This window comes from Falco rusticolus, chromosome 1 (assembly GCF_015220075.1).
Source record: "Falco rusticolus isolate bFalRus1 chromosome 1, bFalRus1.pri, whole genome shotgun sequence".
In the NCBI taxonomy this organism is placed as follows: Eukaryota; Metazoa; Chordata; class Aves; order Falconiformes; family Falconidae; genus Falco; species Falco rusticolus.
Window position 1 is genome coordinate 51,253,794 of NC_051187.1, and position 27,752 is coordinate 51,281,545.

At 47.7% G+C, this 27,752-nt stretch overlaps 3 protein-coding genes and 1 long non-coding RNA gene across 8 annotated transcripts in view; 2 read left to right on the forward strand and 2 right to left on the reverse strand.

The window, feature by feature from the left end:
- Positions 1-147: 147 nt before the first annotated feature.
- On the reverse strand, positions 148-1,847 carry LOC119144167. The gene is made up of 2 exons (XR_005102979.1): positions 1,777-1,847; positions 148-1,453 (listed from the first exon to the last, which is right to left on the reverse strand). It is a non-coding gene; the product is annotated as an uncharacterized LOC119144167 (long non-coding RNA).
- Positions 1,848-1,956: 109 nt separating this feature from the next.
- On the forward strand, positions 1,957-22,199 carry LOC119156411 (probable E3 ubiquitin-protein ligase HERC3). The gene is made up of 23 exons (XM_037406097.1): positions 1,957-2,038; positions 2,855-2,987; positions 3,276-3,352; positions 3,888-4,109; positions 4,855-4,946; positions 5,538-5,668; positions 6,437-6,585; positions 6,882-6,958; positions 7,272-7,366; positions 9,160-9,219; positions 9,978-10,080; positions 10,243-10,426; positions 10,766-10,944; positions 12,071-12,166; positions 13,365-13,469; positions 13,544-13,666; positions 16,823-16,963; positions 17,044-17,210; positions 18,291-18,357; positions 18,562-18,641; positions 19,655-19,838; positions 20,230-20,329; positions 20,967-22,199. The coding sequence occupies exons 1-23, from the start codon at positions 1,957-1,959 to the stop codon at positions 21,179-21,181; spliced, it is 2,862 nt and encodes a 953-aa protein (XP_037261994.1). The 3' UTR covers positions 21,182-22,199.
- PIGY (phosphatidylinositol glycan anchor biosynthesis class Y) lies at positions 15,430-16,291 on the reverse strand. Its single transcript, XM_037379141.1, has one exon. It carries the CDS (start codon positions 16,166-16,168, stop codon positions 15,938-15,940), a length of 231 nt encoding a protein of 76 aa, XP_037235038.1. The 5' UTR covers positions 16,169-16,291; the 3' UTR covers positions 15,430-15,937.
- A 3,931-nt stretch (positions 22,200-26,130) lies between the features above and the next one.
- HERC3 (HECT and RLD domain containing E3 ubiquitin protein ligase 3) overlaps positions 26,131-27,752 on the forward strand; it is a 55,532-nt gene continuing 53,910 nt past the window's right edge. For 4 of the 5 annotated variants that reach the window (XR_005102987.1, XR_005102989.1, XM_037379153.1 and 1 more), the window contains exon 1: positions 26,131-26,175. The gene's annotated coding sequence lies outside the window, so the exon portion shown is untranslated. Of the gene's footprint in view, positions 26,176-26,238; positions 26,402-27,752 lie in introns of those variants that run through there. The other variant, XM_037379171.1, reaches the window with a different exon arrangement.

Sequence of the window (27,752 nt, forward strand, 5' to 3'; positions counted from 1 at the left end):
CCCTGGATGTGCTTTGTGCTGTTCTCCTGGGAAAGGGGCTGCCCTCATAACCAAGCAGTACACCAAGCGCAAGGTTTGACACATGGGAATTTGGGGTTTTGCTTTTGGTTTGTGGTTTTTGTCGTGTGGTGGTTTTTTGTTGGTTTGTTGTTTTTTTTTTTTTTTTTTCTGGGTAAGTCACACAAAAAGGGGTGAAATGGACAAAGTATTAACAGACATCTGTGAAACCCAGTTCTAGCTATGAAATCCATTTTGCACAGTTCACCTCTTTCCTCTGTCTCCTGCTAGTTGCCAGGCATCTCCCTCACGGACCCCCAGATTCCTGTTGATCAGACTATCACCAGCCCTGATACCCCTTGGGCAGAGACCCACAGGGTGTTTCAGGAACCTGCAGCAGGTTACCAGAGCGAGCCTTTCTGACATGAAGTCACTGTCAACGGTCCGTTTGGTGGGAGGAAAGATGTAGCTCCAAAAGGAAGAAGGACATCAACGTGTTTCCTTTCCTCCCCTCAAATCTCTTAATTTGAGCCTCTTCAATCTCTTCAATCTCCAAGCCTCTGCTTGGAGCGGTTTTTCCTCCCAAGGAGGAGACGGTTCATACTGTGGTGCAGAAGGACCTCTAGTGTCCCTTTGTAGCTCGTGCTTTGGCCTCACAGCTCTGGCTCTGCATTTCTAGATCTCAAGACCTTCCTACATACTGTGGAAGGAGATAAGGTCCCCATAGTGGGTGTAGGGAGGTGGCTGGGAAACACAGACTGGGTTGCACCTCCCTGGGGGGAAGTCAGCTACTGTAAGCCCCAGGGTCACCTTGCTTTGCTTCCATGGCTCCTCCACATTCTTCTTTCTTCACGCCAGGGACTTCCGTGTGCCTTTTTGTGCGCCACAGGCTGCTCCATTCAAATGTATTCTATTAAATGCTCCTGGCATCTCAGTAGTGAATTTTCCACTGTGTTTCAGTGGATGCCAGCATAAATCTGGGGATCCATGTTGTGCTTCTTGGGTCTTTTGTTGGGTTCCCCGCCAAGATCTGTGCTTAGTGTTCAGCAGCATTAAATTTTCTTGAGCAGACTGAATTCAGTTAATCAGTGGACGCTACGAGGAATACAGTGAAAAGGCTCTTAGGTGTTTTGATCCACTTCATCACGGGCATCCCCGATTTCACCATCACGATGGGCCTGCGTGCACCACTCCTGTGAGAAAGCGTGGGGGGTGGGCAGGTGGGGTGGCCTTTCCCGGGGGGAAGCTTCCAGGGTCTTTGAAGGTAAGGGGGAGGTTGAGCAGACGGTAGGAGAGACTGTCCAAGAACGGACGCAGACGGCTTTCAGATGTTGATACATTCCTGAAGCGGCCATTTCACCTGTGCTCGGCTTCACCCCGCCAGGCAGCCCCCCGGCTTCGCACGGGCTCTCAGGATCCAGGGAGCAGCAGGGCAGGTCTCTGAGCCCATGGAAAGCTGTGGAGGGACACGGGCGGGTCACTCGCCGAGACGAGTAATTAAGGCAAACGGGTGCCTTTTCCCCACTGCACCCCGCGGTGCCCTGCCCGCCCTCCGCCCTCCCGCCGCCGGCCGGGGGGACCAGGCAGCGCCCCCAGCCCGGCAGCCCCCCCAGCCCGGCAGCCCCCCCAGCCCGGCAGCGCCCCCAGCCCGGCAGCCCCCCCAGCCCGGCAGCCCCCCCAGCCCGGCAGCGCCCCCAGCCCGGCAGCCCCCCCAGCCCGGCAGCGCCCCCAGCCCGGCAGCCCCCCCAGCCCGGCAGCGCCCCCAGCCCGGCAGCTCACGCGTGCTCAGGCAGGGCTGCGTGTTTACCGCTCCGGGGGCGGTCGCGCCCGCTGCGGCTCCTCCCGCTGCCGCGGCACCCGCCAAGTTTCGGTTTCGGTTCCGTTTCCCCGCCGGGGCGGGGCGTTCCCGGGGCTGCCGCCGAGCTGCCGGGCGGCCGGCGGGGACCGGCGAACGGGGAGATGGCGGCGGGACGGCGGCAGCAGCAGCGGCGTCGGCGGGGCCGGGGAAGCGGCTCCGCGCAGCGGCCGCGGCAGACGGGAGGTAGCGACCGGGGGAGCGGGGGGGCGGCCGGGGGCCGGGGCCGGGAGCCTCCCGGCTGCGGGCTGCACTCGCCCCCGGAGCCGAGCGCGCCGAGGGAGGCTGTGCTGGGCAATGGGCACGGATCTCCCTCAGGCTGCACGCACGGGGGAGGTGCGAGCAGGGTGGACGGCGAGCCTCCAGCAGCGAGTGGGGGCAGGCTGTGCCGGGGCGCACCTTTCAGCTTGGGCATCCCGGGTCTCAGGCGCCTGTGCTGCGGTGGGGCTGCACACGAATGACGGTGTCTGGCTGGTGCCCCGGGGTCGGGGGAGCACCTGCAGCCCCTCAGCTGCAGACCAGAAGGGACATCCTTCAGCTCTACGTAGGCGGTTTCTGAATTCTCCGTCATTGCTTCTCCAGTAAAACATCCGACTTCAAGGCATCCCACCCCCAAGGCTGTGACAAATCTGGGGTGATCAGGTACCTCAAGAAGTGCTTTATCTCCCCGGGACACTCTCCACAGCTGTGCAAAAGTAACGGAGTGTGCTTCTTGCTGACGTTTCGCTGATCGTCTTGGCAGCTGGTGGCAGAGCAGCCTAAGAGATGGAGAAATGTCTTTTAGTGCTAGTCAGGAGAGTCATCTGGCATGAAGTGGGTAGGACACTGAAACCCCAAGGGGCTGGAGAAAATAAGTTGTACACGCTTGTCTCACTTTTTCCTGAGGAGCAGAAGCTCTTGGTGAAGGCGGTAACACACAGAGAACTTGGGGAGGGGGCCAAGATGGTTAGGATGCCCGCTGCCTTGGCGTGACTGTCGTGCCTGTCTGTATTTGTTCTGCAGAACACGTGCAGTCGCAGAGGAACGAGAAGGTGCAATGCTCAAACCACGATGCAACACATACCCTTGTTCTCTCCCCTGATGGGAAGCTTTCCGAAGGCTGGGTTACAGCTTCAGCCGCCGGCTCTAAGACAAGGTAAGAAGCTTTCATGGGGTGGAGGTTGGGATGGGAGCTCTCAGAAAATGCGGCCCGCTTTTCCTGAAGGTAACGTCCCTGAAACGGAGGCACGCTCCTGTTGTAGAGAGGGAACTGGAACTTTAACCTTCCATTACTAGGTAGTAGAGTGAATCAGCTTACAGGCGACCTATATTTTTCCGTGTAATTCCCGCTAAATGTGCTGGGATTCGGTGAGCAGACGATCTTCATCCTTTACTTTGTCTCATGGCACAGCATCTATCTATTTTTTTCTCCTTATTTTTGTAGGCTGGTGAAAGAACTAGGAAACAAAGATATTGTTCAAATAGCATGTGGGGACGAGCATGCCATGGCGCTAACCAGAGGTAACCTCTTTCAACCACATTTTTTCCTCCAGATGGGAGTCACATTATGGCAGGCTTGCTCTCAGAAGGGAGTGTTTGAACAACTTCCAGTAGTTGGTGACACCATTAGAGGGCAATGAGCGGTGGGTAGGGGACACAAAGTGTGCTGGCTGTCCCAGTACCCAGGGACCTGCAGCTCTGTCTCCCTCTGGTCCCTGAGCACAACCCCTCTGCAAAGGTGCATTGTGGAAAGCAGACATAGCCACCTCGCTCTGCGGTCACCAGACCTGCTCACTCTTAAGTTGGAGCACCTCTCTGGTTGGTTTTAGAGGTGGAAGCACACCCTGCCTTTATTCTTGCTGTGCTCCATCACACGGGCAGTATGGGACCACCCCAAAGGGGTCAGAAGCAAAGAGGGACTTCTAGCTGCAGGTGATGGTCTCACCTTGGAGCTCGGTCTCTGAAAACAGCGCTGATTTTCGCTCCCACTCCCAAAATGCAAACACTCAAAGGAAGCAGTGAGGCTGACCTGTTTTCTTTTGTTCTGTGTGTGAAGGAGGTGAGCTCTTCACCTGGGGCCAGAACGCCCATGGACAGCTCGGAGTGGGGAGCCAAACCACGTGCATTCCCAAACCACAGCTGGTAGAAAGACTGAAGGGCATCTCGCTCGCTCAAATTGCTGCTGGAAGAGCTCACAGTGCTGTTGTATCACTCTCTGGAGCTGTGTACTCCTGGGGAAAAAACGATTTTGGACAGCTGGGACTTGGAGACACAGAAGGTAAGGAAGGACAGCAGTAGGAAGGTGTTTTCCTGGCCAGTGAGCTTCCCGCAGACACAGGAGTGGCTCCTCAGGACTGTCAAGCCCCTTTAGAGCAGCGGTGGATGGTAAAGTCATTTGGAGAAAGTATATCTGGGTAAGTTCTGTTTCCTGACCAGAAAGGTCATGCAGGGACTTTCTACAGAGAACTTCCATTCATTTTATGTGGCCAACTGGATAGCACAGGCTCTTAAAACCTCATGTCTCAGAGGTCTCTTTCCACTCCCATTCTCTCTCCAGGCAGTCTTGCATGAAATAAACTAATTTTATACCTCTCTGCCTTCTGTAATTCTCTGTAAACACAAGGTGAGAGAAGAATTAAAATGACCCATTGTCTTCAAACCTAGAAGGCTACAGCAGAGGTGCCCTAGCCAGAGACAACCTGAAGTCAGTGGGATCTGAATGAGCCCACACCCTTGAGAGTCAGATATTTTGAAGCCAAGTGCCTTTTGGCAAGCAGATGTGAAAGCACTGCGTTGTTTCAGATCAAATGTAAATGAAAAGACAATCCTATGAAAAAAGACAGAACATTGTAAGAAAGAATATGTTATCATGGAGGGTAGAAAACAACTTAAACCCAAGCTGTAAATGCATGAATTCCTGTAAGAGAGGACTGAAAAGTGCAAACCCTCCATATTTTCTAAATCTTTCTTTGTGTGAGACCCCCCAGCACTTTTTCACTTTAGCAGCACTATCTTCTTTCCAGACAGGAGCTGCCCATCGTACATCGGAGCGTTGGAGCACTGGAAGACTGTATTTATCTCATGTGGGGCAGATCATACTGCAGTTCTCTCCAAGGTGAGTCTGAAATGGAAATTCAGCGTCTGAGACCTCACCCTGCAATAAAAGATAACATTGCTGAAAGTCAGCACAGAGAAACTGGGACGGCAATGCCTGCTTCCATCCGAGTTTGAAGCCGATACCCAAGGGATGCTTACTAAGCTATTGGGAAAACTGGCCTTTTCTCACATTCCCGTCACCTGCACGCAAACTTTTGCAGGGATGTGGTGAATGGGAGTTCTGGGGCAAAGAGGTGCAGTTCCACTTACAGTACTTTTTGAAAATATTTTCTTTTTTTATAGCATATTGGGGACTTCAGAAAATGTGACCAATACCTAATTCACTTGGGTTCACTCATAAAAGTAAAATTCTTAAGTGACAGGGAGTTATTCTCAGGAGCTAAATTACTTTTCTCAGGAGTTAAATGATTTGGCCATTACAGTGTAGGGTTAGGCTTGATGTGAACGCCACCTGGCCACCTGCGTTTGAATCGGGGATGTTTTGTATCAAGTCCCGTTTAACTGTGTCATGCCGGCTGTCACTCCGTGGTGACCATCTGAACATCATTAATGATGCGGCGATCCTGTTGTTTGTTCCTTCACCTTCAAGGAGGGGTTGGTGTGCACCTTTGGAGCTGGAGGGGCCGGCCAGCTTGGTCACAACTCCACGCGGAATGAACTCGTGCCTCGTGTGGTGGCTGAGCTGTGGGGAGCGAGAGTCTCGCAGGTTGCCTGCGGCAGGTGGGACAGTACCAATAACATCCCTTCTAAGGTCAAGGTCCTAGGGGAATCGCTGGAGAACAGTAGGGAGGGGAGTCACCGGGATGTTGAACCTGCATCCCGGTAGGTCAGCACTGTCAGAATATTGACCACTCTCCAAGTGTAAGCCACCCTTCTGCCCCAGCAAAAGCAAAACCCTCAGCCCCTGCCAAGCAGAGGGAGAGGGCAAAACCCCAGAAGCCCTTGGTTTTTCGATCTTGTAAGAAATGAAGGGTGTGCTGGGTTCCAAAGGGCAAAAGCCTGTCAAAAGCCTTTGTCAGGAAGGTCACCGAATTCCTTTTCGCTTTGACAAACTGGTGCGTCCTTAGAAAGAGTTAAAGAGCGGTGGTAATTACCCAATTTCATTCTGCCTTTCTGGAACTGGGCCAGAAAAAGTGTCCTGTCAACTTTCCTGGGCTTTGTATCATGCTCAGCAGCACAAAAGTTGTGCTTGTAAAAACGGCAGGACGTGAATCTAGCAAGGCATAACCCTTTATTTTTGTATGTGGAACCCGGGTAAATCACTAATATTAGAGGACAGTATAGATTTGAGTCCTGATGTTCCTTTATTGCTGCCTGTTTATGCAAGGAAGGGTTCTAAGACTTTGGTTAAAAGGATTCTGCAGCTGGACCTTCAGGGCTTCAAAAGACAAGCCTCAGCTATCCCCTCTGAAAACATTATCTGTAAATTTGGTTCTGACTAGCCCAGTGGTATTAGCTTAGTATGACCATTTTTCTTTTTCTGAACAGACAGCACACCCTGGTCTATGTCCCTTCCTTGGACAAAGTCTATTTCTTTGGTTCTGGTGAAGAAGGACAGCTGGGAGATGAGAGAAAGCCTAATCAGTTGATACCACTTCCCATCGATTTACCAGTGAACTCTGGAAAATCCTGTCAGGGTAATGACCACTGCAGATGTGTACAATCTGTATCTGTTTCTCCCAGGGAGATGCTTGCTTTCTTGATTTCATGTTTACACCGCGAGACTAACATTACATCTCATGCTTGCTTGGTCATCCCAATAGATTCTACAACGGATAATTCCATTTGCTGCTTGATTTATCATTGTGGGTAATGGCTGCATAGAATCAACTTTTAGACAGACAGCTACTATCTGAGGGCTTTTTTTTACTGTGTGCTGTGTGCTGAACTCTCTGAAGATAATGACTGTTTCATCTTTTTTATTTGTTCACAGAAAGCAACATGTCACAAAAGGTGATCAAAATTATCGCAGGAGGAAACCAAAGTATTGTCCTTTGCAAGGACAACCAGGTATGTGCATATTTGATCATGGCTTCTAATTTAACCATCGTTCACGTTACTGCTGGAAACATTTGGATTTTCTGTCCTGCTTTTAGTGCTCCAAGTTCATATACATCTCTTGCAGTTCTTTCCAGGCTTACCCAGAAACTAACTTGTATGCAATACTATATATCTGTTCTGTGGTTAGTGCATCTGGATCATGCTGTGATTTACCATTAATTTGTTCATACTTAGGCCGAAATCTTGTAATGATTGGCTTGAAAAAAAGAATCCCATCTGCTAGACCTGTAATCTTGCCAATATTTTCATGCATTTCACACAGAATTCCTATTTGAATGGAATTGCCACTCTGAAGGGTGAAGAAGTGGATGCATGGATTTCTAATTCCAGTTTGCAAGATTGGAACAGTATAAGAAAGTAAGTCAGAAACCTGCTGGTTTGTTGGTTTTTTTTCCTCTGATACATGATCTTCTCTAAAAATTCTTATTTCTGGAGACTGTTGTAGGAACTGATGTTCAGGAATTTAGCTGAGACGGAGTCTTGTACCAGCACTTCTTACCTAGTTTTTTGCACAGGAAAAGAAGAGCTGTTCATAAGCAACAACCCTTCAATAACCCTTTTGCAGGAACAGAGCAGACTTACTGCTTGCCTTTGGAAGCCTGTCCTCCCCCTCGTCTTGAGCAGAATGGTTATTAAGTTGATGAAGAGCCGACAGGTTAAATCACCAAAAGATTCAGTCTGCAGACAGACCGAGACCTTGTGCAAAAATTGTAATCCAGAGTACCCAAACTGGAATGTTTTGTGTGTGTCAGCATTTAAAAATCAGTGATCCCTTCTTTAGTTACCCATTTTCAAAAGCACTTGAAAAAGGGTAACACATTTTCAAAAAAAAATTACCCATTTTCAAAAGCAGTAAGTATATACTACTGTGGGAAACCTTACACTTAGGGCTGAGAATTATGATTATGTAGCCTTTTTTCAGATCTTACGTGGGAGGTTATTTTCTTTGGCCAAGTCTAATCCCAGCTGCTGATTTTGAGCATTTAAAAGTGTTGGCTGATTTGGATCTAAGCGTTTCCCTGACCATTTTTAGTGTGGTTTGGATCATCTGGAAAGTGGTTGTTGAGAGGGTTCTTTCCAGATCTCAATAGGAAGGGCCTGACAGCAAATATCTTAATAAAATAGCTGCTTTAATAAGAGTAGAACCAGGAATACAGGTAGTGAGTAAGCCTAGTGTCCCTTCAGATGCTGGGAACCCAGCTTTCACACAGCAGCAAATGGATACTCTGATGGATTTTCCCCCAGCCTGCTACAAAGGCCCTGCCAGTGGAGGGGTTCCTCCTCCAGTGCCTTTTATTTTGTATAACAAACCTAACCAGATGTTGAGGTTTAACCCCAGCTGGCAGCTAAGCACCACACAGCTGCTTGCTTACTCCGCCCAGTGGGATGGGGGAGAGAATCAGAAGAGTGGAAGTGAGAAAACTTGTGGGTTGAGATAAAGGCAGTTTAATAGGTAAAGCAAAAGCTGTGCAAGCAGAGCAGAACAAGGGATTCATTCCCCACTCCCCATGGGCAGGCAGGTGTTCAGCCATCCCCAGGAAGGCAGGGCTCCATCACGCGTAATGGTGGCTTGGGAAGACAAATGCTATCGCTCCAAACATCCCCCTTCCTCCTTCTTCCCCCAGTTTATATATACTCAGCACGACATCCTATGTTATGGAATATCCCTTTGGCCAGTTTGGGTCACCTGTCCCGGCTGTGTCCCCTCCCAGTTTCTAAGAAACTGAAAAGCCCTTGACAGGGTCTGACCCTCACCCAGCAACAACCAAACCCACCCGTGTGCTGTCAGCAGTGTTCTCACACCGAACCCAAACCACAGCACTGCACCAGCTACCGAGGAGAAAATTAACTCTGTCCCAGCCGAAACCAGGACACCAGATACCATCCCAGCCTGTCAGGGGAAGGTATCTCCATCATAACACCCACCGACAGGAGCAGGTTCCCTTACAAGGCCCAGGAGAGCAGGGCTGGCTTGCTGGAGATCGCCAACTCCTTGAATACAATCTCTTCTGCAACACTGTCAGTACAGTGGTGCTAAGAAAACTTTCATGTGGTTGAGTGCAGACACACTCGTATACACATTTTTTGTTCTTTCAGTATTAAAAACGTGAAGTTGAAAGGATTGACTTTGGTTTCTTTTTTACCATCAGGAATATCAGACTCATCTTTTCATCTGAGGCTTGCATCAATGGAAGCTTCCTGGAGAAAAGGTAGTGTGCACGACTTAGACATAACAGAATGTATTGGCTGCGTGAAAACTGATACGGAGGAGTGAAAATTGGCTACCGAATGCATTTGGTGCAACTGGCGTCACAGGAAGGAGTATGAAATGGAAACATGGATAGTAGGGGCTTCCTTAGGCAAAAAATGCACTTTTCTGGCAACTCGTCTGGAATTTGCAGGGCAACTGCTTAACTCCTTCATAAGCTTTAATTTCCTAATGTACCAAATTTGTACCAAACATGACGCAGAAAGTGTTATTTTAGGCTTCGTATGTAGAGAAGATTAGTCGTATCTGAATTTGCGAGAAGCAAGTCTGTATTTTTCAAAACCCAAGCTAAAATTAAGGGGTTTATCCCCCCAGCCATATTGAAATTTGCTATAGAAGCTCACATCTGGCAGATTATCCTACGGTGACTTTTCACAGAGGATGGTAATCCCTTTAGGCAATGTTACAGGTCCCAAAGGCTCCACAATAGCTCCTCCCAGCGCAGAAGTGCAAGTCATTTTAGGGTGAAATACAGGAACCCCACCATTAACAGTACACAGCCACACAAGGCAGGAAAGACAGAATATTCAACAGGTCACACCACAGTGAGGATATCTTCTTAGAACAGATGAAATTATACCCGCTGGAGCTGGGGCTGAACTTTCCAAGTATTTTCTGATGTTAGGGTGTTTCACTGCTTCGTCAGTAACAAACCCAGCTTCTCACATGAGTTGGTTTTATTTTTTTCCTTTGTGATAGAGACAAACATTTCAAAACTTCCAAAGAAGTCTCAGGTGTAGACGTGTCAGAAGTGAAACATTTTTATGAGAAGATCAGCATGCAGCCAAAAGTCTTTCAGGAGGTAAGGATCTGATATAAAGATTCTCACTACACAGTTACTGAGGAGCCCTGGATTTGTGCTTGAAACTTGGGAATTTCATGCCAACCTAATTCATAGATGATTTTGGCAAAACATAATTGCCTTTTTAATTCTTGTCTTTTTTTTTTTTTTTTTCCTTTGAAGGTGCAAAGGGAGGTGGAGAAGTTACTGCCATCATTGTCTTCCTCTCCCATCTCACCTGAAAATTTCAGAGTCTACTTGATCTTGCCTTTCCTTCTGCAGGGAGAGGATGACAGCTCTTACCATTCTCTCAGGCTTCTAGCACAAGCTATCTTGAAGCTCCAGCCAAAGGACCTACAAACTCTTGGTAGGGTTTTATGATGATAGAACCAAATGATTTAAATGCTTGGTCATTTTCGTCTGCAGAGCAAGAGTTAGTATTGCTGATGTAATTTGTTCCAGAGTTCAGCCTGAAAGAAATGCTTTTGGTAGAAACATGGGGACTATGCAGCAAGACATAAGAAAAAAAAAATCTCAGTCTGAGATTTCCTAATTTTTGTAGTGCAAAATTGAGCCTTTTTTTTGGGGTTGTTTTTTTTTTTTGTTTAGTTCATTTGATTAAAAGAGAAAATGTAGCTTTTTCCAGAAATGGCAGTTATTTGCATGTTACCTGTGACAGATACTTCACTAGCTGTTTTCTTTGCAGAATGCCTATGGTCAAATCTAGAAACAGCCTTTTTCAAGGAGCTGGTCACTATATATCAGAGGGTTTCGGAGAAAAACCTGATTGATTTTTTCCTGGAAGTCACAGAAAGCCTAAGAGACCCCTTCAGCCTGCACCCACATGAAACAGTGACTCTGCAAATACTGCAGATTCTTTACCAGGTGAGAGAGTCTTTGGACCCTGATCAGATAGGGTGTATCAGTATGAGCTAGAGTATTTTAATCCTTTTTTACTTGAATTTTCTGGGTTTCCTTCTTACAAGGGAACATGTCACTTGACATGGTTTCAGGAATCTTTTCTGCTGTACACCAGCATAGCTTTGAAGGAATCCTGCTCTGGAGTTGAGTCTGGTTGACCCTCTATAGAAATGAAGAGCTGAAGGACGTTACAGGCCCTGCCAGGGGGAGGGATGCTTTCGGTGGTGTGAGGAGCACATGCATCGATGTGTACAGGGCTGTGGACGTGGTGTCCCATTCCCCTTTCTGCTGGTGAGATCCCTCACCCCAGTAACTGCTTACAGCACTTGAAAGACAACCCTCCTGCTTGGCGCATCGTGGGTGCCACAGTAATGCTGTGTGATGCTTTAAGAACCTGTTGCCTGAGAAATTTTCTGGGACAACAGAGCATCTTCAGCTGCACACAAGCAAGGGGAATAAAAGGGGCAATAACTGCATTCTTCTTGACAACCATCCTTTCTCCTGCTGAGATGTTCAAAGTTTAGGAAAGTCAAGAGCTCAAGCATGCACTTAGTATGAATCAAAGAGTCGTTAAATTTTGTTCAGAGTTGAATATCCTTTTGTCTGAGAATGCAGATTTGGGCCTCAAAGTTTAGACTTTTGAATCTGCATTTATCTAGATAAATAAACTCAGAAGTGCAGCAGGCCTGCTCCTCCGTAAGTGGCTACATCATTTGGAGCTTTACATGTTCACCGTCCTCCCAAAGATCCTACCTTTGCCAGGCAACAAGTATGAATGTGAATAGGGAACTTCAGATTGTCCTGCAACATGAAAGATACCCAAAGTGAAACATACCTTTCCTCATGGAGTCTTGTTAAGGGATCTTCACTGTAAATGAAAATTGCTTTCCTACTAGTTTATACGTGGCTTTCTGAGACTGGTCACTGCTGAGCGCTGTGCTACTCGTAGCACTTCTATCCTGCTTCTGTGCAGGGTCTCAGAGCTCTTTCTGCTGAAAGCCCTGTTACTCCTTAGTTCTGTCTTGCCACACAGGCGCACAGCTCGCTAGATCTGCTCACACCCCTTTTCATATTGCATGTATCAATGCAGGTGAACTCCAGAACTGGTTTCAGAGTACAAGCAAACAACTTCTATGTGCCTCCAGTGAAAGCGATTGTTGCATTATGTTGGTCCTTCAATAAAGAAGTAAGTATATAACCTTACCAGCCGTGCAAAACACTCCCCCCCCCCTGTTTTATTGGCATGAGTTGATATATATGAAGTCAACTCTAGATGCTAGCCCAGTACCTCTCAAAGACAATGTATTTTCCCTAGTCCTCCAGCTGTTCTAAATTATGCAAACCATTCACCATCCCAGTTTTTTAGCAGCTACAATAACACCTTCCTTGAGATGACCCAGAGCTGTCCTCCAACATCTTAAGCAGCTCTGTTTGTGTTGAACTGATGGTCAGTGTGAAACAGCACCATGAGAGGATGGTTGCTATACTTCTTGTTCCTCTGGGTTTTATTATGTTTAATTAACAGAAATATTGTGAGGTCTCTTTAAACTTCTACATAGAAACCCTATTGAGCATTTCAATTTATTTAAATCTAAAAACAAAGCCGTGGTAATAAAAGATAATCTGTGAAATGGTTCATTTCTTGATGATACGGAGGAGCGAAAATTGGCTACCAAATGCATTTGGTGCAACTGGCGTCACAGGAAGGAGTATGAAATGGGAACCTGGATAGTAGGGGCTTCCTTAGGCAAAAAATGCAGTTTTCTGGCAACTTGTCTGGAATTTGCAGGGCAACTGCTTAACTCCTTCATAAGCTTTAATTTCCTAATGTACCAAATTTGTACCAATTAACCAGAGTGGAGGAGGTCTGAGAAACAGTATAGAATCAAAAGCCAAAAAGGACATTATCTGAAGTTGCTTCCTTATCACACTGGAGGTGTAACACTTTGAAGTAGATTATTTTGTATACCAATATCTACTGTTGAGATTACAGATAATAAATGCAACAGGTTTTAACAACAATGTACCATGACCTGGGTATCCAGGACATTTTTACAGTGTGTTTTGGTTTAGCTGAATTACAGAAGAAGCTATTAAAATCACAATCTGTTTTATTCCTGGGGCACTGTAACACAAGTGTCTGCTTGCGCAGACAGCTCAGGTGCCTCTCCAGCGGGGTTTCCCACTCACAGAGGTGTTTAGAAGCTGGTTTTAGAAAGCGTGCCTCTGTTGGTGTAGCATTGATGTACAGAACAAGGGCATATTTCAGAGATACGGGAGTTTGCCAGGGTACAGACTGGCAGTTCAGTCTACACATGTATCCCCAAACTCTGATTTTGCAAGAGAAAAATCAACACATCTTTTTCTTTTCCTTGTCATTTCAGACGTCCCTATGGATGCTGAGCAAATATCCATGCATCTTTGACATGCAAGACAAGGTCATTGTTCATTATACAGAATGCAAGACTCTGGCCAGCACCTTTAGAGATGTAAGTGTGGCCGATTTTTTTACAATCTAGAAGAGATAAACACACTGCTAACAGACTGTTACTTCTGTCTTCAGAGACACTTAACAGCATTAGTCCAGGAACACTGGGATTTTCCAGTCAGAAGATGGTGCCTTCTGCAAGACATATGGACCCATCTAAATGATGCATCAACGCAGCAATTCAGAAAGATCTTAAAGGTAAGATACCAAAGTATATTATTTGTTAGCTCCAAATACATTGCTGCAGTGTTCTTTGGTTTTCAGTGTTACTAAAGTATTGGTAGAAGGGTTTCAGTATTACTGAGCATACAGCAGAACAGCTACTCATTGAATTATTACAAAACATGTTCTATGGGGGATGCACAGTAAATCCGGAGGGCAGTATCTTACATTCTTATTCCAGGTAGCCATCAAGCTTTGTTGCGGTAAGTCAAATGCAAGTGGCAGTGCTATTTACTGTGAGGTTGCTTTGGAGTCATGTAATAGGATTGCTCAGGAAACCGGTAATTGGTGAAGTCCATTACTACTACTGCTAGGCTGACTTTAAAGACTCTAGGCTGGTTTGCTGTACGTGAAAAACCTGGTCGCTGGGGTGCCAGCCTTAAGAGGGCAGCAAGCAACGTAGCCACAAAAGCCATTTCTCTCATGGAGATGCTGCCTGAAGGGAAAGAAGGATAGTAACAGCAAGAGAGACGAAATACAGCTGTATTTCTAGCCCTGCCCTGCAAAAGCTGTTAGATTGCTGACGTGGGAGCAGGGCACCTGCCCAGAGAAGAGCTCAGCTCAGGGACCATGTGCCATGTCAGTCACTGACACAAGGGCTGTCAGAGTCTGGCACCACACCTGCGCAGCGGGAACTATAAACATCAGTACCCTGTTACCCAGTTCTGGTTCTTTCCAAGTGAGCCTTCTTGCCAACCAGAGCTGTCAAAGCTTTTCCTTCCTGTACACTTAGAAGATTCACAATGGGTCCGAGAGTTACCTTTCCTTCCCCCTTCCTCACAACATCAGCTGAAAGAGGCATGTATTTATGGAGGTGAGAAGGCTTGCCTCTGTACTGTCCTCTAGATCTAGTCTCTCTCCACTGATTGTACAAGGAGCCCCGATAAACAGTTGCACTTAGCTAGTCAGCTCTCGAATACACCTCTTGTGGGCACTGCCTTTCATACTGCCCATCAAAGCATTATTTGCTCAGCAGCAGCCTGATAATTTAACTGCACTGTTAGTATCCCACCAAGAGACACTTAAGTCTGTAGTATTTACAACTTGGTGCTGCATTCCTCCACTTTTCAGCAGGTAAGGGACATTAATGTGTTTGCATTGCAGCTACAAACCACTCAGGAGCAAAACATAAACCAGAAAGCTTTGTAATAGATTATTGTAGCATTAGCCTGTCCCCCTCGTAGCTGTGTCCCATTAAGACATTTTGGCAGACAGTACCAAGAACTCTGCATGTGACATCCTCATAGTGGTCTGTCACTCCATTCTCCAGTGTTGCTGTAAATGAAAACAAGGAAGGTTGAAGTATTTAGCAAAAGTATCTTCTGTTCCTGCACTACTGAGGAGAAGATAGTGCTAAGGGGAAAGATACTCTACATACTTAACATTTGTAGCTGCCAACCTGGCTACCAAATTCTGGGCTCAGTTTGAGTGATTTTTACTCTAACATGTAAGCAGATGCCTCTTTAACAAAGATGACCTAGCCTGGCTATGAAACCAGGGCAATCAGACACATTTAACAAATAGTGCAGGGACACACATCTCCTAAACAGACACTGGAATATGTTGGAGGCCACTCTGACAAAACCCCCAAATGCAGAAGTACATCCTTTCTGTAGTGCTGTCATTTCCCCATCTTTTTCTTACCAACCCCCACCCCAACAAACCCCCCAACCCCTGAAAAAAAACAGCAAACAAACCAAAAAACCCAAGCAAGCAGCTATTGGACACACAGACATGGCTATCATCCAAGTAAATGTGTCTTCATTTAACTCAAGTTTTGTTATTAAACGTCAGCCTAATTATGTTCTTCTGACAGTGAGAGAAATACATTTCAGTACACACATCGGTTCAAAACAAAGCCAAAGCTTGTAATTCAAAGAACAATTCCTATCGCTGCATAGTTATTGCTTATTATTTAAGATCAGTTATTTCAGACAGGGTACAGTTGTTCCTCATAAAACCAATCACCACCTAGAAGATATTAATTTGTGCCACTACAAACACACAACGCTCTTGAAGGGATACACTAGAAAGAATTGATGCTTCTTGTTATTCCTCCTCTTTATCTGCCTTAGTAGTAATTAACAGGCTGCTGCAGATGACTTCATACAGTTCCAGCTACTACTAGGAAAATGATGACAGTCACTAGTGCCAGAAGGGAAATCTCTCAAATCAGCTGCAATACCTGATGAGATTAAATAAATGGAGCTGCTTTAGAGAAGCCCAGGGGTTAGCAAATGCATCGCACTAGTTGTGCCTAAAAAGCTTAATCCCCATCCAGGTCCACAGGTGGAAGAATACATAAACCGGTATTGTAACAGGAAGGAGGAGACTGTAGAAACATAAGCTGTTTGTGCTGGTGCAGCCCTGTGGGAAGGTTTCATCGACACTGGCCGAGTAAAACAAGCCCGCTAGGGACAGGAGGGGCACCAGCACAGTCAGCGTGGGCAGGGAGGGGAGCACGCCTCCTCCCGCCATCAGTCCCACCAGTCCCAGTAGGCTGCTGTGGCTGGCGAGGCCTCAGGGCTGCTTCAAGCCCTCGGCTGGGGGCTTCTTCTGAGTCGTCCTGGCAGCCTCCGGGATCATGTTCGGGATGCCATCGATGACGGGGTACGCAATGCCCAGCTCCTCGTTAATGAGCTCGTTGGTAGCCTCTTCGTACCTGGCCAGGCAAGTCGGGGAAAAAAACCCAAAACAAACAACAAACCACAATGAAAAGAGGCGTGAGTAACCTGGCCCTGCCCCTCGGCAGCCCCCCTCGCTCGACCGGGGGCAGCAGCGGGCCGAGGGCGGGCAGCGGGGCGCTCACCTCAGAGGCCGCTTGGACAGCGGGCACACCAGGAAGCGCAGCAGCGACGGCTCCAGCGGCTGCGGCCGCGCCGATCCCGATCCCTGCCCCGGGTCGGGGTCCCGGCCCTGCCCGCCACTCGCTGCGCGGCCGCCCGCCGCCCCCCGCAGCACCGCCGCCGCTCCGCGCCCGCCGCCGCGCAGCATGGCCGCCGCCCCCGCCCGCCGCGCCGCTTCCGGTGCGCCGCCGGCCCGGCCCGGGCTGCGCCGCGGTGCGCCACGGGGGTTCCGCTCCGCCCGCGGGTGCCGCTGCCGCCGGCGCTATGGGTGTCTCGGGGCTTGCAGGTGTCCTTCGTGGGCGAGGCCGGCCAGGACGGAGGCGGGCTGACCCAGGAGCTCTTCAGCGTGGCCGCCAGGACCCTCTGCCAGCCCGGTACCGGGGCCTTCTGCCGCCTGGCCTCCGGCCTGGCCTGGTTCCCCAGCCAGGTAAGGAGCCGGCCCACGGGGGCGGGGAGCCCGGGGCGGGGGCAGTCACGGCTTTTCTTACCTGCTTGTTTTTTAACCAGGTGCCGAGCTGTGAGGACACCTTCCACCGGGTCGGGACGCTGTTCGGAATGGCCCTGTATCACGGGAGCGTGGTGCCTGTCCCCTTCCCCAGGGCTCTCTATAAAAAGCTGCTGGGCCTGGCGCCCACCCTGCAGGACCTCGAGGAGCTGATGCCAGTCGCAGCCCGGTACGAGCCAGCCGTGGGCCCGGTGCAGGCCAGCCGCAGCCTGAGCTCTTGCTGGGAGGCCATGGCCAAGGCTGGGCTCACAGCTCAACACTGGGCGCGGAGATCCCCAGGGCTGTGTTCAGGGTGCCCGTGGCAGCTACGTTGGCCACCATGGAGCTGCTGAAGGCCACAGCTTCCCAAGGTGGCCCTTGCCCAAGGCACAGATGTTGCTCTTAAACAGAGGCCGGCACTGCCAAAACTAAAAGCCAAGCCCCATGGCTTAGGAGGGGTCAGATTTCTGCTCCGTGTAAGCTTAAGTCCACGGAGTGAACATATAGTTCCAAACGCTCTGAGCTGTAGTTGAGACTTGAAAGAACTAAGCACCCAATTACTAATGTTGTTTTTTTCTCTGATTTGCTAATTATCAGTTTCCACAATGTTACACACAAGCACGGTGTTACCATACGCTGCAGTTGTGCCAGATTTGAGAGCCCGCATGCAGGGTTTCCACGAGCTAGGAAAGGAGGTTTCAGGCAGATACAACAGGGAGAGGTGCTGCTGCCACCAACGTAAAGCCTCTAGGTCTCTGATGCCCAGTTTTCTGTGCAAGTGCTATGAATAGCCGAGAAGATGGGAACCCCATCCAACAAGCCAATGACTGTGTCAAGGTGCAAAAGAGTCCTCAGTGAAGTGAAATGTCAGCTCACCTGCAATACTTTGAGAGGTGCTGCACCCCAAAACAGTTCTTTCAGATCATCCCTCTGATCCACAGTTCCTCGCTAGATGATATCTGGAAGAACTCGGCTGTGGTCCAAGCGCACTTGCTACTGAACTTTGTGTAAAGTTATCCCCACAGGGTGTGGTGATGGACTTGCCTGGAGTCCTTTGAGGTGAAGGCATTTGCCCTCATCTCTTGGCAGCAGTGGGATGTAAGTGTATAGATCAGTTTAGGGCCATACATAAAGGTTCTGTGTGAGTATAGGTGTTGTGTATATACGTGCATTTAAATACTGCTTGTGAAAGGGTGGTTTTCAGCAGAATTTGAAAGTGCATTGAATGGTCACGTTTCTTCTCTGTTTTTTCCTCCTTGTTTTTTGAAAGGAGTCTTCAGGGAATTTTGGATGAAGAATGCGATCAAATCCTCGAGAGCCTGGACATGGACTTCACGGTAAAACATTATTTTGCCCTTCAGACATGCCATGTATGTACTCGGGCAAGATGGTGTCCCACTGCAAATGACACAACTTGTCTGTAAACTCAAACTAGTAAGAGTACCATGTCAGACCCTGTAGAAAGAAAGAATGATAGATGTAGCACATATGTATCTGTCATTTATAGATGTAACATCCAATGTTTTCATTTGTTTACGTAGATAATGGAAGAAGGAGGTTCCGCGGTTGCCATTGAACTAAAAAAAAATGGTGCCAACATTCCTGTCACTAGGGATAACAGGTCAGTTTTATTTTTCCTATATCTGTTGTCTTGTTGTGAGTGTATGAAATACCATATCTATATCCAGAAAGTACTGAACATCAGCATTGTGCTGTTGGTCTTGGTCCAACAGGTTGTATGCTTTCAGTTCTTGATTTACTTTCTGCATATGTACCAGACATTGGCAGTTTGTGTAAGCAGTGGGTAAGAAGGGGATCCTTGGACATCCTGGCATCTGCATATACAGACATGCTTGGCCTTATCAGGGGAATTCCTAACAAATGTATAAAATACCCCGAAACAATATTTTCTTGGAAATACAGACAGTTTGTCTGGGAGCTCCAGCTATAGGTACACCTGTATAAGTTTCTTCTTAAAAGCAAAATGCTGCCTGCTTATTTGCATATATGGAATGTATCTTGTATATAACAGAGAAAGAGCGATCTATCAATCTGTTGTGTCAATATTAACTTCAGCACAGGGGAGAGAGAGAAATTCTATGGCCTGAGTTTGAGGACCAATAGGGATGCGTGAAAGGGCTGTTTAGGAAGCTTGAAGTATAGTGTTTACATTGAGTTGATTGTATGAGTGCAATGTCACTAGACAAATCCCCATCACAAATGCAAGGGTAAAACTGTACTGATAAGCAGCTGTGCAAATACCTATTTTGATTTCAGGGCATTGAATTCCTCAGCATTCAGTGGGGGGTTTGCTGAATTTACACCATTTAGGGCTGCTAGGTTCCATCTTACTAGTGACATGTCTGATAGGATTTCATTGGACTGTTCACATGAAGTACAAGGAGTGTTATCAAAATGAATCCATGTTGGCCAGCATTCTCTTTTATTTGTGATGATCCTCCCAGCTTATTCAGTGAATAAATAATTGGCAGTGTTGACTGCTTTCAGTAAGGACTGAATCTTTACAGTAGAGCAGGTCATACGGAATAAAGGAATAAGGAATAAAGTCCTCTATAATTCCCCTTTTAAAAAAGCACCTATTGCATTGCTTGTTTGATGAATGTATCTTTGCAGGAAAGAATTTGTTGACTTGTATGTGAATTACGTGTTCAATGAATCAATACGGAAGCCATTTGAGGACTTTATGCAAGGGTTTTTAAGAGGCTGCCCAGCTAGAAAGTGGAAGATGTTTCTCCCTGCAGAGCTCCAGATTGTTCTTCAGGGACATACAAAATTTGACTGGCATCTGCTGGAAGAGGTATTGGATACAAGCACAGCGCTTTCTGCTATATCTGCTGAGCATAAGCTCTTGACATGTTCCTTTGCTGAGTGCATAGGTCATGAACAAAAACCAGAAGCTCAAGGGACTTTTTGTTTTTTGTTTTTTTTTTTTAATTGTGTCACCATTTTGAGTCTGTTTCTAAACTACATCAGGTACAAGAACAGAGAGGACTAAAAATCAAATCATAGCTCAAGGGTTGTCATATGAATCTTTGAAAAACAAATGAACAAACAGATTCTAGACACTAAGAGGATTTGAATATCTATGAACAGGATTATAAAATTTATCGGATAAACTGTTGTTATTTTAAATAAAAATGGAAATAGTGAGGATTAACTGACCTGTTTTATTTTTATCTCTTCGACAGAATGTGATTTACATACAGTATAAAAAGCTAGATCAAATCATTGGGAATTTTTGGACGGTGTTTCACAAGCTCCCAGAAGAAAAAAAGAAAATGTTTCTTGGTAATGTATCAAGCATTTTAATTTTTTCATAGCCCTTTTCTTTCCCCCACAACACACATTTTAGGTGCACATGAAAAATGCGATAGTTCCAAACAGCTTTTTGACACATCCCTGTGTCTGCCTGCCATATTTTCTAGTGAAAGCCACAAAGAAATGGCACAAAAAATTGCACAGGCACAGCTCTGACCCTCCCTACATCCCTTGAGGCTTGCCTGAGTGCTTCTGACTACCTTGAAACTTGCAATTACTTTATGCCTTAATTTTATGGTTACTGGTTTTTGGTCAGAGGCCTCGACTCGTGTGAGCAGACTATGTTGACGTAAGCAGTTTAGCTTTCTCAAAGGATTACAGAAGGTAGCTCATCCTTTTTAAATGCAGAAGGTCAAACATAGCCTGGCCTTTGTCATCCACAGGGTCTGTATAAGTAAAAGTAAAAGAGGGCTTATAATGATTATGAATCAGCAAGAGGCTTTATCATATTCAGGTACAAATTCAACAAAGCAAAATGATTAGCTTATGGAAATAGCCATATTTTTACACTTAATTTTCCCTCATGATTTTCATCCTGTGATAACATTATCATGTTTTTTCTAAATTTGCTAATGTTTTTTTGTTTTTCTTTTTCCCCTTCCTTCAGCTTTTTTGTCAGGGTCTGATCGAATCCCTTGCTATGCACTGGACTGTTTTAGATTTTCTATTGCAGATCCTCAAGTAGAAAATCCAGATGAGATGTATCCTTTTGTCAATACCTGCAGCCATATTTTGTTTCTCCCCAGATACAGAAATAAAAGAATACTCAAGAAAAAGTTGCTTGATGCTATAGAGCATAATGAAAATTTTGGCTTGCCCTAACTCTTGGTCAGGAGCACTTTAAAGCAAAAACAAAAACCCAAGTCTTTGTTTCCCTTGTCATATTTTTCTCTTAATAACTCCAGTTGACTTACTGGTTTCTACCCTGCCTTATTTTCACTGCACTTTATAAACATTTGGGTGTGTGCATTCACTAAGATTTTATATTGATTATAAAAATGAGCGTAGACTGGATACCTGATTGTTAGATTATAAAGTTAGGAAAGAAGAATCCTATTTAACCCACTTCCAAGAAGCAAGCTGATAACCAAGTATATTTAAATATATGTGCAACCTGTCTACGCTGTGCTGATCTTGTTTAGCTGGTGAGCTTTCAGCAGCAGGGGTTTTGCGATTTGTACATTACCAAACATGCAACCAGTATATGCTAGTCAGTCATTGTTGCAAGAGTAAATGCTAGGGTAAAGTTTTCATCTGCATTAGTTAAGAATTCTTTTGGGGAACAGCTAACGCTAAAGAGACATGTTCCTGCAGACTGTGAATTGAAGGAGCAGCCTGTGCTTACCTGCATATGGCCTTTGACTTACCTGAGAGAAGTTCTTAGGATAAGGATTTGATCACTCCTAGACTTTGTCAAAAGCTGTATTTGTAATGCATTAATGGACTTTTAATTATTTAGTGCAATAAAACTGTGGTATTTGTCATGTTTCTTTATATCTTCTGAGGAGATACTTGGCAATTAAATCAAAATTTCAGGCTTGCAGAACAGCTCTGTCTACAGAACCCTGCGGGCTTGAGGCCTGCAGGGCTGCTGGAAGCTCATTGTGGAAACAGTGCCTAACCCTGGCAGGATGCTGACACTGTCAGGCGGGATGTGAGGGCAGGATGTGTGGTTTTCTGTGTATTTTGCTTCGTGTGAAATATATGGAGAGAGAGAGAGAACAGTCATGATTTTTCAGCAGTCTTATCTGTCCGTTTGTATGTTAAATGTGTCAGTGGATAAACTTATGTACAGAAAACTTTTATTGTGTTGAATTAAATGATGATTGATTAATTTTCACACCTGTAGTTGTGTTCTTCCTTGGTTATGCAGCCTATGCTTGATTCTATCTGTGTTTTCTGTCCTCATTGTTACCAGGAAGACATTCACAAGAGGAGTCAAAGGCTGATATAAGTCTAATTCAAATAGAAGGATTGCATAGGCTGAACCAGTCAAGGTCTTTCACGTTTGGTGCAGATTGTGCTTTAGATGAATGTAAAAATTGAAAGCGAGAAGACGACAGGAATTTTTACTTCCTGTTCTGTCTTGACTTTGTGTTGGGTATCACATGCACACCCTCTTGGACCAGGGAGGCTGCCTCTCTGAAATGCCAGTAAATGATATAAACCTTTTTTGGAAGTGACTGTTAGGCTAGTGATATTTTTTTTTTTCTTTAGGAAAGTAAATGTTTCCTAGGAAAGACATAAGCATTATTTATGAATTTATGAATAGTAAAAAGGATATTGTTACATACTAAGAAAAAGAGAGCTTCCTTTTAAGTTACAGTATAGTAATTAGTAAAGAAAAACTTAAAGCACTCACCTCAAGTACCAGGGTGATATGGGAAAGCAGGTGACACAGTTGTGGCGACAGGAAGAGGGGAAGTAGTGCCTAGGAGGATGCCAGCTGCCAGCCAAGGGGAGCAAGGGGACATGCCCTGTGGAGAGCTAACCCCTGTCCCCCTCACCCTCCTGGGGCAGACAATGCACCAGAGGGATGCTTGCGTCCTCTGGGAAAGGCACTACCCTGCTGCAGGTGTATCTTTGTGGAAAGAGGGAACTGGCAGAAACCCCAAGTTGTTGTCCCCATTGAGCCAGAGGGTCCCCATCCCATGCCCAGCTGATGCTGCCACACCATCGCAGCTTTCTGTTGTGGCAGCTTAGCCCACTGTTCTTCACCAGCCTGTTCCTGGCTGCTTATTTCATTTTTCATGGTTTTTTTCTAAGCCTCCTTTAGGCCTTGGAAATCCAGAGTGATCTTCTGTGCTGTGCAACTGCACAAAAGATGCATTCTGTTTGGATTTCAAAATAGCCCATTAGCGATTAAATGATAATAGGTTCATTTAGAGCCTAGAGGAATTTCCTTCTCATCATGTATGATGCAACATCACATGGGAGATTAAAGCTCAGCGTAACTTTCAAGGCTATTTTTAATTTGTCCTCAAATAAGCCCCACTTTCATAAAAAAAAAAAAAGACCTTCAGAGGGAGGAGAGTATTTTTTTTCTGTATTACTGTTTTCTGAAATGAATTTGAGCACCAAGCTGTGTCTATATTTTCTCAAGCGATGCTCATTATAAAGTATGCAGGGGAATACAACATGAGTGAGTTTAAAAGGCTTTACACAGGCAGCAAAAGTATATTGAACCTGCAGCAGGAATTATTTTTAGACCACTTGCCTAATCTCAGCATCACCTGTAGAGAAGTGCAAGAGCCTGGCAGAGTAGCTGATGTAACCAGGGTGCATCTGGGGTGATCAGGACACCCCAGCAGCTTGTAAGCCATGGGAAATGAAGGAGGTAGCCTGGTGAAGTGTGTTAGGGGTGAGCTTCATGCTGGATTTGCTGCAGAGGACACCATGCAGAAATACTGCTTCCATAGGAGGTAGTGAGACCTTGCTTTGGCTGGCTAATCCCTAGCTGAGCCCCTCTGAAAAATAGTTCCTTAACATGTGAAGGGCCAAAAGAGAAAGAATACAGAAGAGTTTATTGCTTCCAGAGCAACACAGAGGCATCAGTGGCCCCATAGAAGGATTTTTCCCATCCACAACAGCTTTCTAGCCCAGATGCCTGGGGCATAGACTTGTGGCCTTTGTGGTGGTTTCCCTGCGGCGGCGGGCTCTGGGGCTAGCTTTCCTGCCCTCCTCAGGCTGCTATATTGGTGACAAGCTCTGACAACAAGCAGGACTGATTAGGCATAAAGCATCACTACCACTGCAGAGCCCCGTTAAAAGGTCTGTGCTGTGGCCTGTCGGAGCAGAAGGCTACCAACAGCACCTCGTGAAGGATGCTGGAGGAAAACACCAGCTGGAAGAGGGATCTCAAGGCAGGTGAAAGCTCCACCACAGAACACTAATGAGGAGTAACTTGTATTACCACAACGTGAAGGAGACCTCACCTCACCGACGCAGCCTGACCACCCATGGTGAGGAAGACCCACAAGGTTCTTAGGAAGAAATCCGCCGTGGCAGCAGCCCGCAGAGGGAGCTGTGCACAGCGGAGTGCGGACACACACGGAACCGGCTTGTTTTGGTGTTATTTAGAATTTTATCCATTCATGAAGGAGCAGCCTCGGAAGCTCTCCGCGAAGCTGACATGTAGCCAGTTGGAAATTGATTTAAGCAAGAGACTCCTGGCTCCTTCGGGCGAATTGCAGGCTTTGCTCTCTCCTCTGCTTCTTTTTTTTGCTTTTTTGTCTGTACTGTCTCCTCCTTGATTACTCAGAGGAAACCCCAGTATAAAGGGAAACGCTGATTATTTTGCAAAGGCCTCCAGATGATGAAATAAATAAAAACAAAACAAAAACCAAAGGACATTTTTTCCTCTGTGCTTTTAGTTATTCTAGAAGCTTCTTGTAGCACTGGTTAAGTAAAAGCTGTTATGTCACAGGTGTAATTTTACACTAGAGAGTAGCTCTTTTTATGCTAAGCATGCAGGATCCATGCAAACACAGGTGAATTTTTATCTGATACGTGGCACATTGCATGCTGAGTATGTAAATACTGCAGACTGTCAGACTGTAGCGTAAGGGAGATGAATACTGTGGTCACCGGACTTGCTTTAGGGACCTCTTTCCCCAGCCCAAGCCCTTGCAAACATCTCTGTGTGGTTTGCTCAAATATTGGCTGTCATTTTGATGAGGTGAGTGGGATCCAGCTTGTGCATTGGTCTAGCAGCGTACATAGTCTTCTTCTAAATGGATGGCATTAAAATCAGAAAATGAGTACTCAGGAGTTATGTAAGTGCTTGCTCATTGGTGTCTTTTTTTTTTTTTCTTCCCCCTCTTTCTCCCGAAGAGATTTATACTTTGACTGCAAATATTTTCCTAAGGTCGAAACTCTGTATAAAATGTGTGAGTTCACCAAATAAACAAGCCCACCAGGTGCCTAGAGGCCACCTAAAATTCAAGCTGAAAAAAAAGGAGAGGGGAAAGGAACTGACTATTGTTATTAATAAGTGGTATTTCACGCTTAACAAAGCAACGAGTGTCATTCCAAACCGTGGAGAGCGGGCTTGCCCTTGAGACCTTCGGTTAGAATAGCTTAAATCGTAGCTTATTTGCACAGGCTGAGCTTTGCCCATGGATTTCTGCTGCCCCAGCGCTGCACCGACGGGCTCACTGGCCTGGGCTTTGCGGTCACAGCCCTCGGCCGCAGTTTGCGGCCTGAGCGGGTTACCCGCAGGCTCGGCCCTGGCAGCCTCAGCCCCGGCGGCACAGCGGGACGGCGGGCGGCCACCAGGAGCTCCCGGCGCCAGGCAAAGGGGACCTTTGAGGAGACCTTCCTGGGGGTCCAGGCAGAAATAGCGACACAGCGTCCCCCAGGAATTGGCGCCCCGCTGCCCCAAGAAGCGGGCCGCAGTCACTGCCAGCCGCCAGCAGGCCGGGGGGGGCCCGGCTGGCTCCCGTCTCGCCGCTGCTTCCGCCAGGCTGCCGGGCCTGGCCCGCCCCGAGCCAGCCGCCCCAGCCTGGGGCTGCCCGTCGCGGTGCCGGGGACTGCCCGGGAGAAGCGTGCCCGGTAAAGCGCCGAGCGGCTGCGGGGGGGCCGCAGCAGGCACCGACACCGCCCGCCGGCGGGCACCCACCGACTGACAGAGCGCCCCGCCCCGCTCTGCGCGGACCGAGGCGGGGCGGGGCGTAGCGCCCGGCTCCGATTTGTGCTCGGGGTCCGGCCCCGCGCTTCCCATTGGCTGCCTGGCGCCGTCACTCCCGCCGGCGGCAGCGGCATCAGGGGGCTGGACTTCCTCGTTGCCGCGGCGGCAGCGGCGGGGCCGGTGGCAGGTGAGCGGAGGGGTGCGGGGCCGCGGCGGGTCGGGGCGCGGGGTCGGCGGCAGCTGCTTGCCTCAGGTGTCCTGCTGGCCGTCGGAGCCCCGCTGGCGTGGGCCCGAGCTCGGACCCGCCGCGCTAGGGCTGGGCCGGGCCTGGCCTCGCTCAGCGCGGCGACGGCCGGGGTAGGGAGAGCCCGGCTCCCCGGTGGGGCTGCTGCCGTCGTCCCGGTACCGAAGGGGTATGTGTGGGGTGCGGCGCTAGGGGCGACAGCGCGGGGGGGCGCGGAGCGGTGCGGCGGCATGGCGGAGCCCCGCGGCCCACCCCCAGCTCGCCGCCTTCTCTGGCGCTGGACGCGCGTCCCCGGGCGGGGCCTCCCCGGGCCGGTGCGGGGCGCCGGGGGCTGCGGTGGGGCCTGCCCGGCGCGGCTGCCTGCGGGGGGTGACTGTGGCCGCCGCTGTCCGTCCCCGGGAGCGGGGGGTTGGTGGCAGACGGGAAGCGCCGGCCTAGGCGGGGGGCGGCGGCGGGGAGCGCGGAAACCGAGAAGCCTGTGGCTGGGGTGGGAGCAGGGAGGTGCTCTTACGGGGTGGCAGGTGGGGGCGATGCGGGTCTCCTGTGACTTTATTTATCTGTTTGGGTTTTTTTTTTTTTTTTTCTGCGGGGCCGCCTCTGGCTGTGAGGGCATGTGGTTATGCAATGGAAGGGCTTTGTTTCTGCCTTGGCTCCTGTGCCGTTACACCTTGAGTTTTCTTGCTTTACAGCCTGGTCTACACTGGACAGTGAGTTGGAGTAGGGTGAAGGCAAAAGGAAGAAGAAAGCGGGCTTGGAGGCTTAGTGGCAGAAAAGAAGCAGTAAACCCCTTCGGTATTGGGCAATGCTGATAAAAGGAGCACATTTTCTTGCTGAAATCTCACAAACAGCAGGGAGGGAAAAAAACTTGTTTGTTTGTACCTTGCCAGTTGGCAGGTCTCTTTGTTCAGAGAGCGTTCAGTCTTGAGTGTTGCTTGATGCAAGCACGGTTTTTATTTAACTTTCTCAGAAGGGGTGTAGTTGTGATCACAGCTATGGCTTTAGAATATGTTTGTACCATGGTGTGAAGAGTCTGTACGGTCGTGATAGCTATTGAAAACGAAAAAACCTCACAAAATAAAACACATCCTGTCATGATTTTGCATGCAGCATTATTATTTTTCCAAACCACCAGGGCTGTTCTGTCTCCAAGGGATATGTACTTATTATGTCATCTGAGCCTTATTATGGCAGAGGGTGGATCTTCCACCCACAAGAGATTTCCTCAAAATATTCTCCACAGTGTGGGGCTTTCCTATCTCTAGTTGTGCTGTGTACATCCTTCACTGTTTTGATGGTGAATTATTCCTGGAATGTCAGGGTTCGAGGATGCTGGGTTATATCTTTACGTCTCCCTTCCCTCCCATGTTTGGTTTTTTTTTTTTTTTCTGTATGGGGAGCATCTGCAAGTGATCAGCTTTGTTGCATTACATCTGTTCTTATCTCTAAAACATGAGTACCAAACTGGCTGTGTTGTGGTCTGTGAAGAACAGGAACATGTGATGTGGATGGGTACTGCAGCT

Coding starts and splice junctions, on each gene's coding strand:
- LOC119156411 (XM_037406097.1), top strand. CDS start 1,957: ATGGCGGCGGGACGGCGGCAGCAGCAGCGGCGTCGGCGGGGCCGGGGA. Junction 5,669..6,436: donor TCGCAGGTTGCCTGCGGCAG/GTGGGACAGTAC, acceptor TTTTCTGAACAG/ACAGCACACCCTGGTCTATG. Junction 20,330..20,966: donor AAAAAAGAAAATGTTTCTTG/GTAATGTATCAA, acceptor CCCTTCCTTCAG/CTTTTTTGTCAGGGTCTGAT.
- PIGY (XM_037379141.1), bottom strand. CDS start 16,168: ATGGCGGGAGGAGGCGTGCTCCCCTCCCTGCCCACGCTGACTGTGCTG.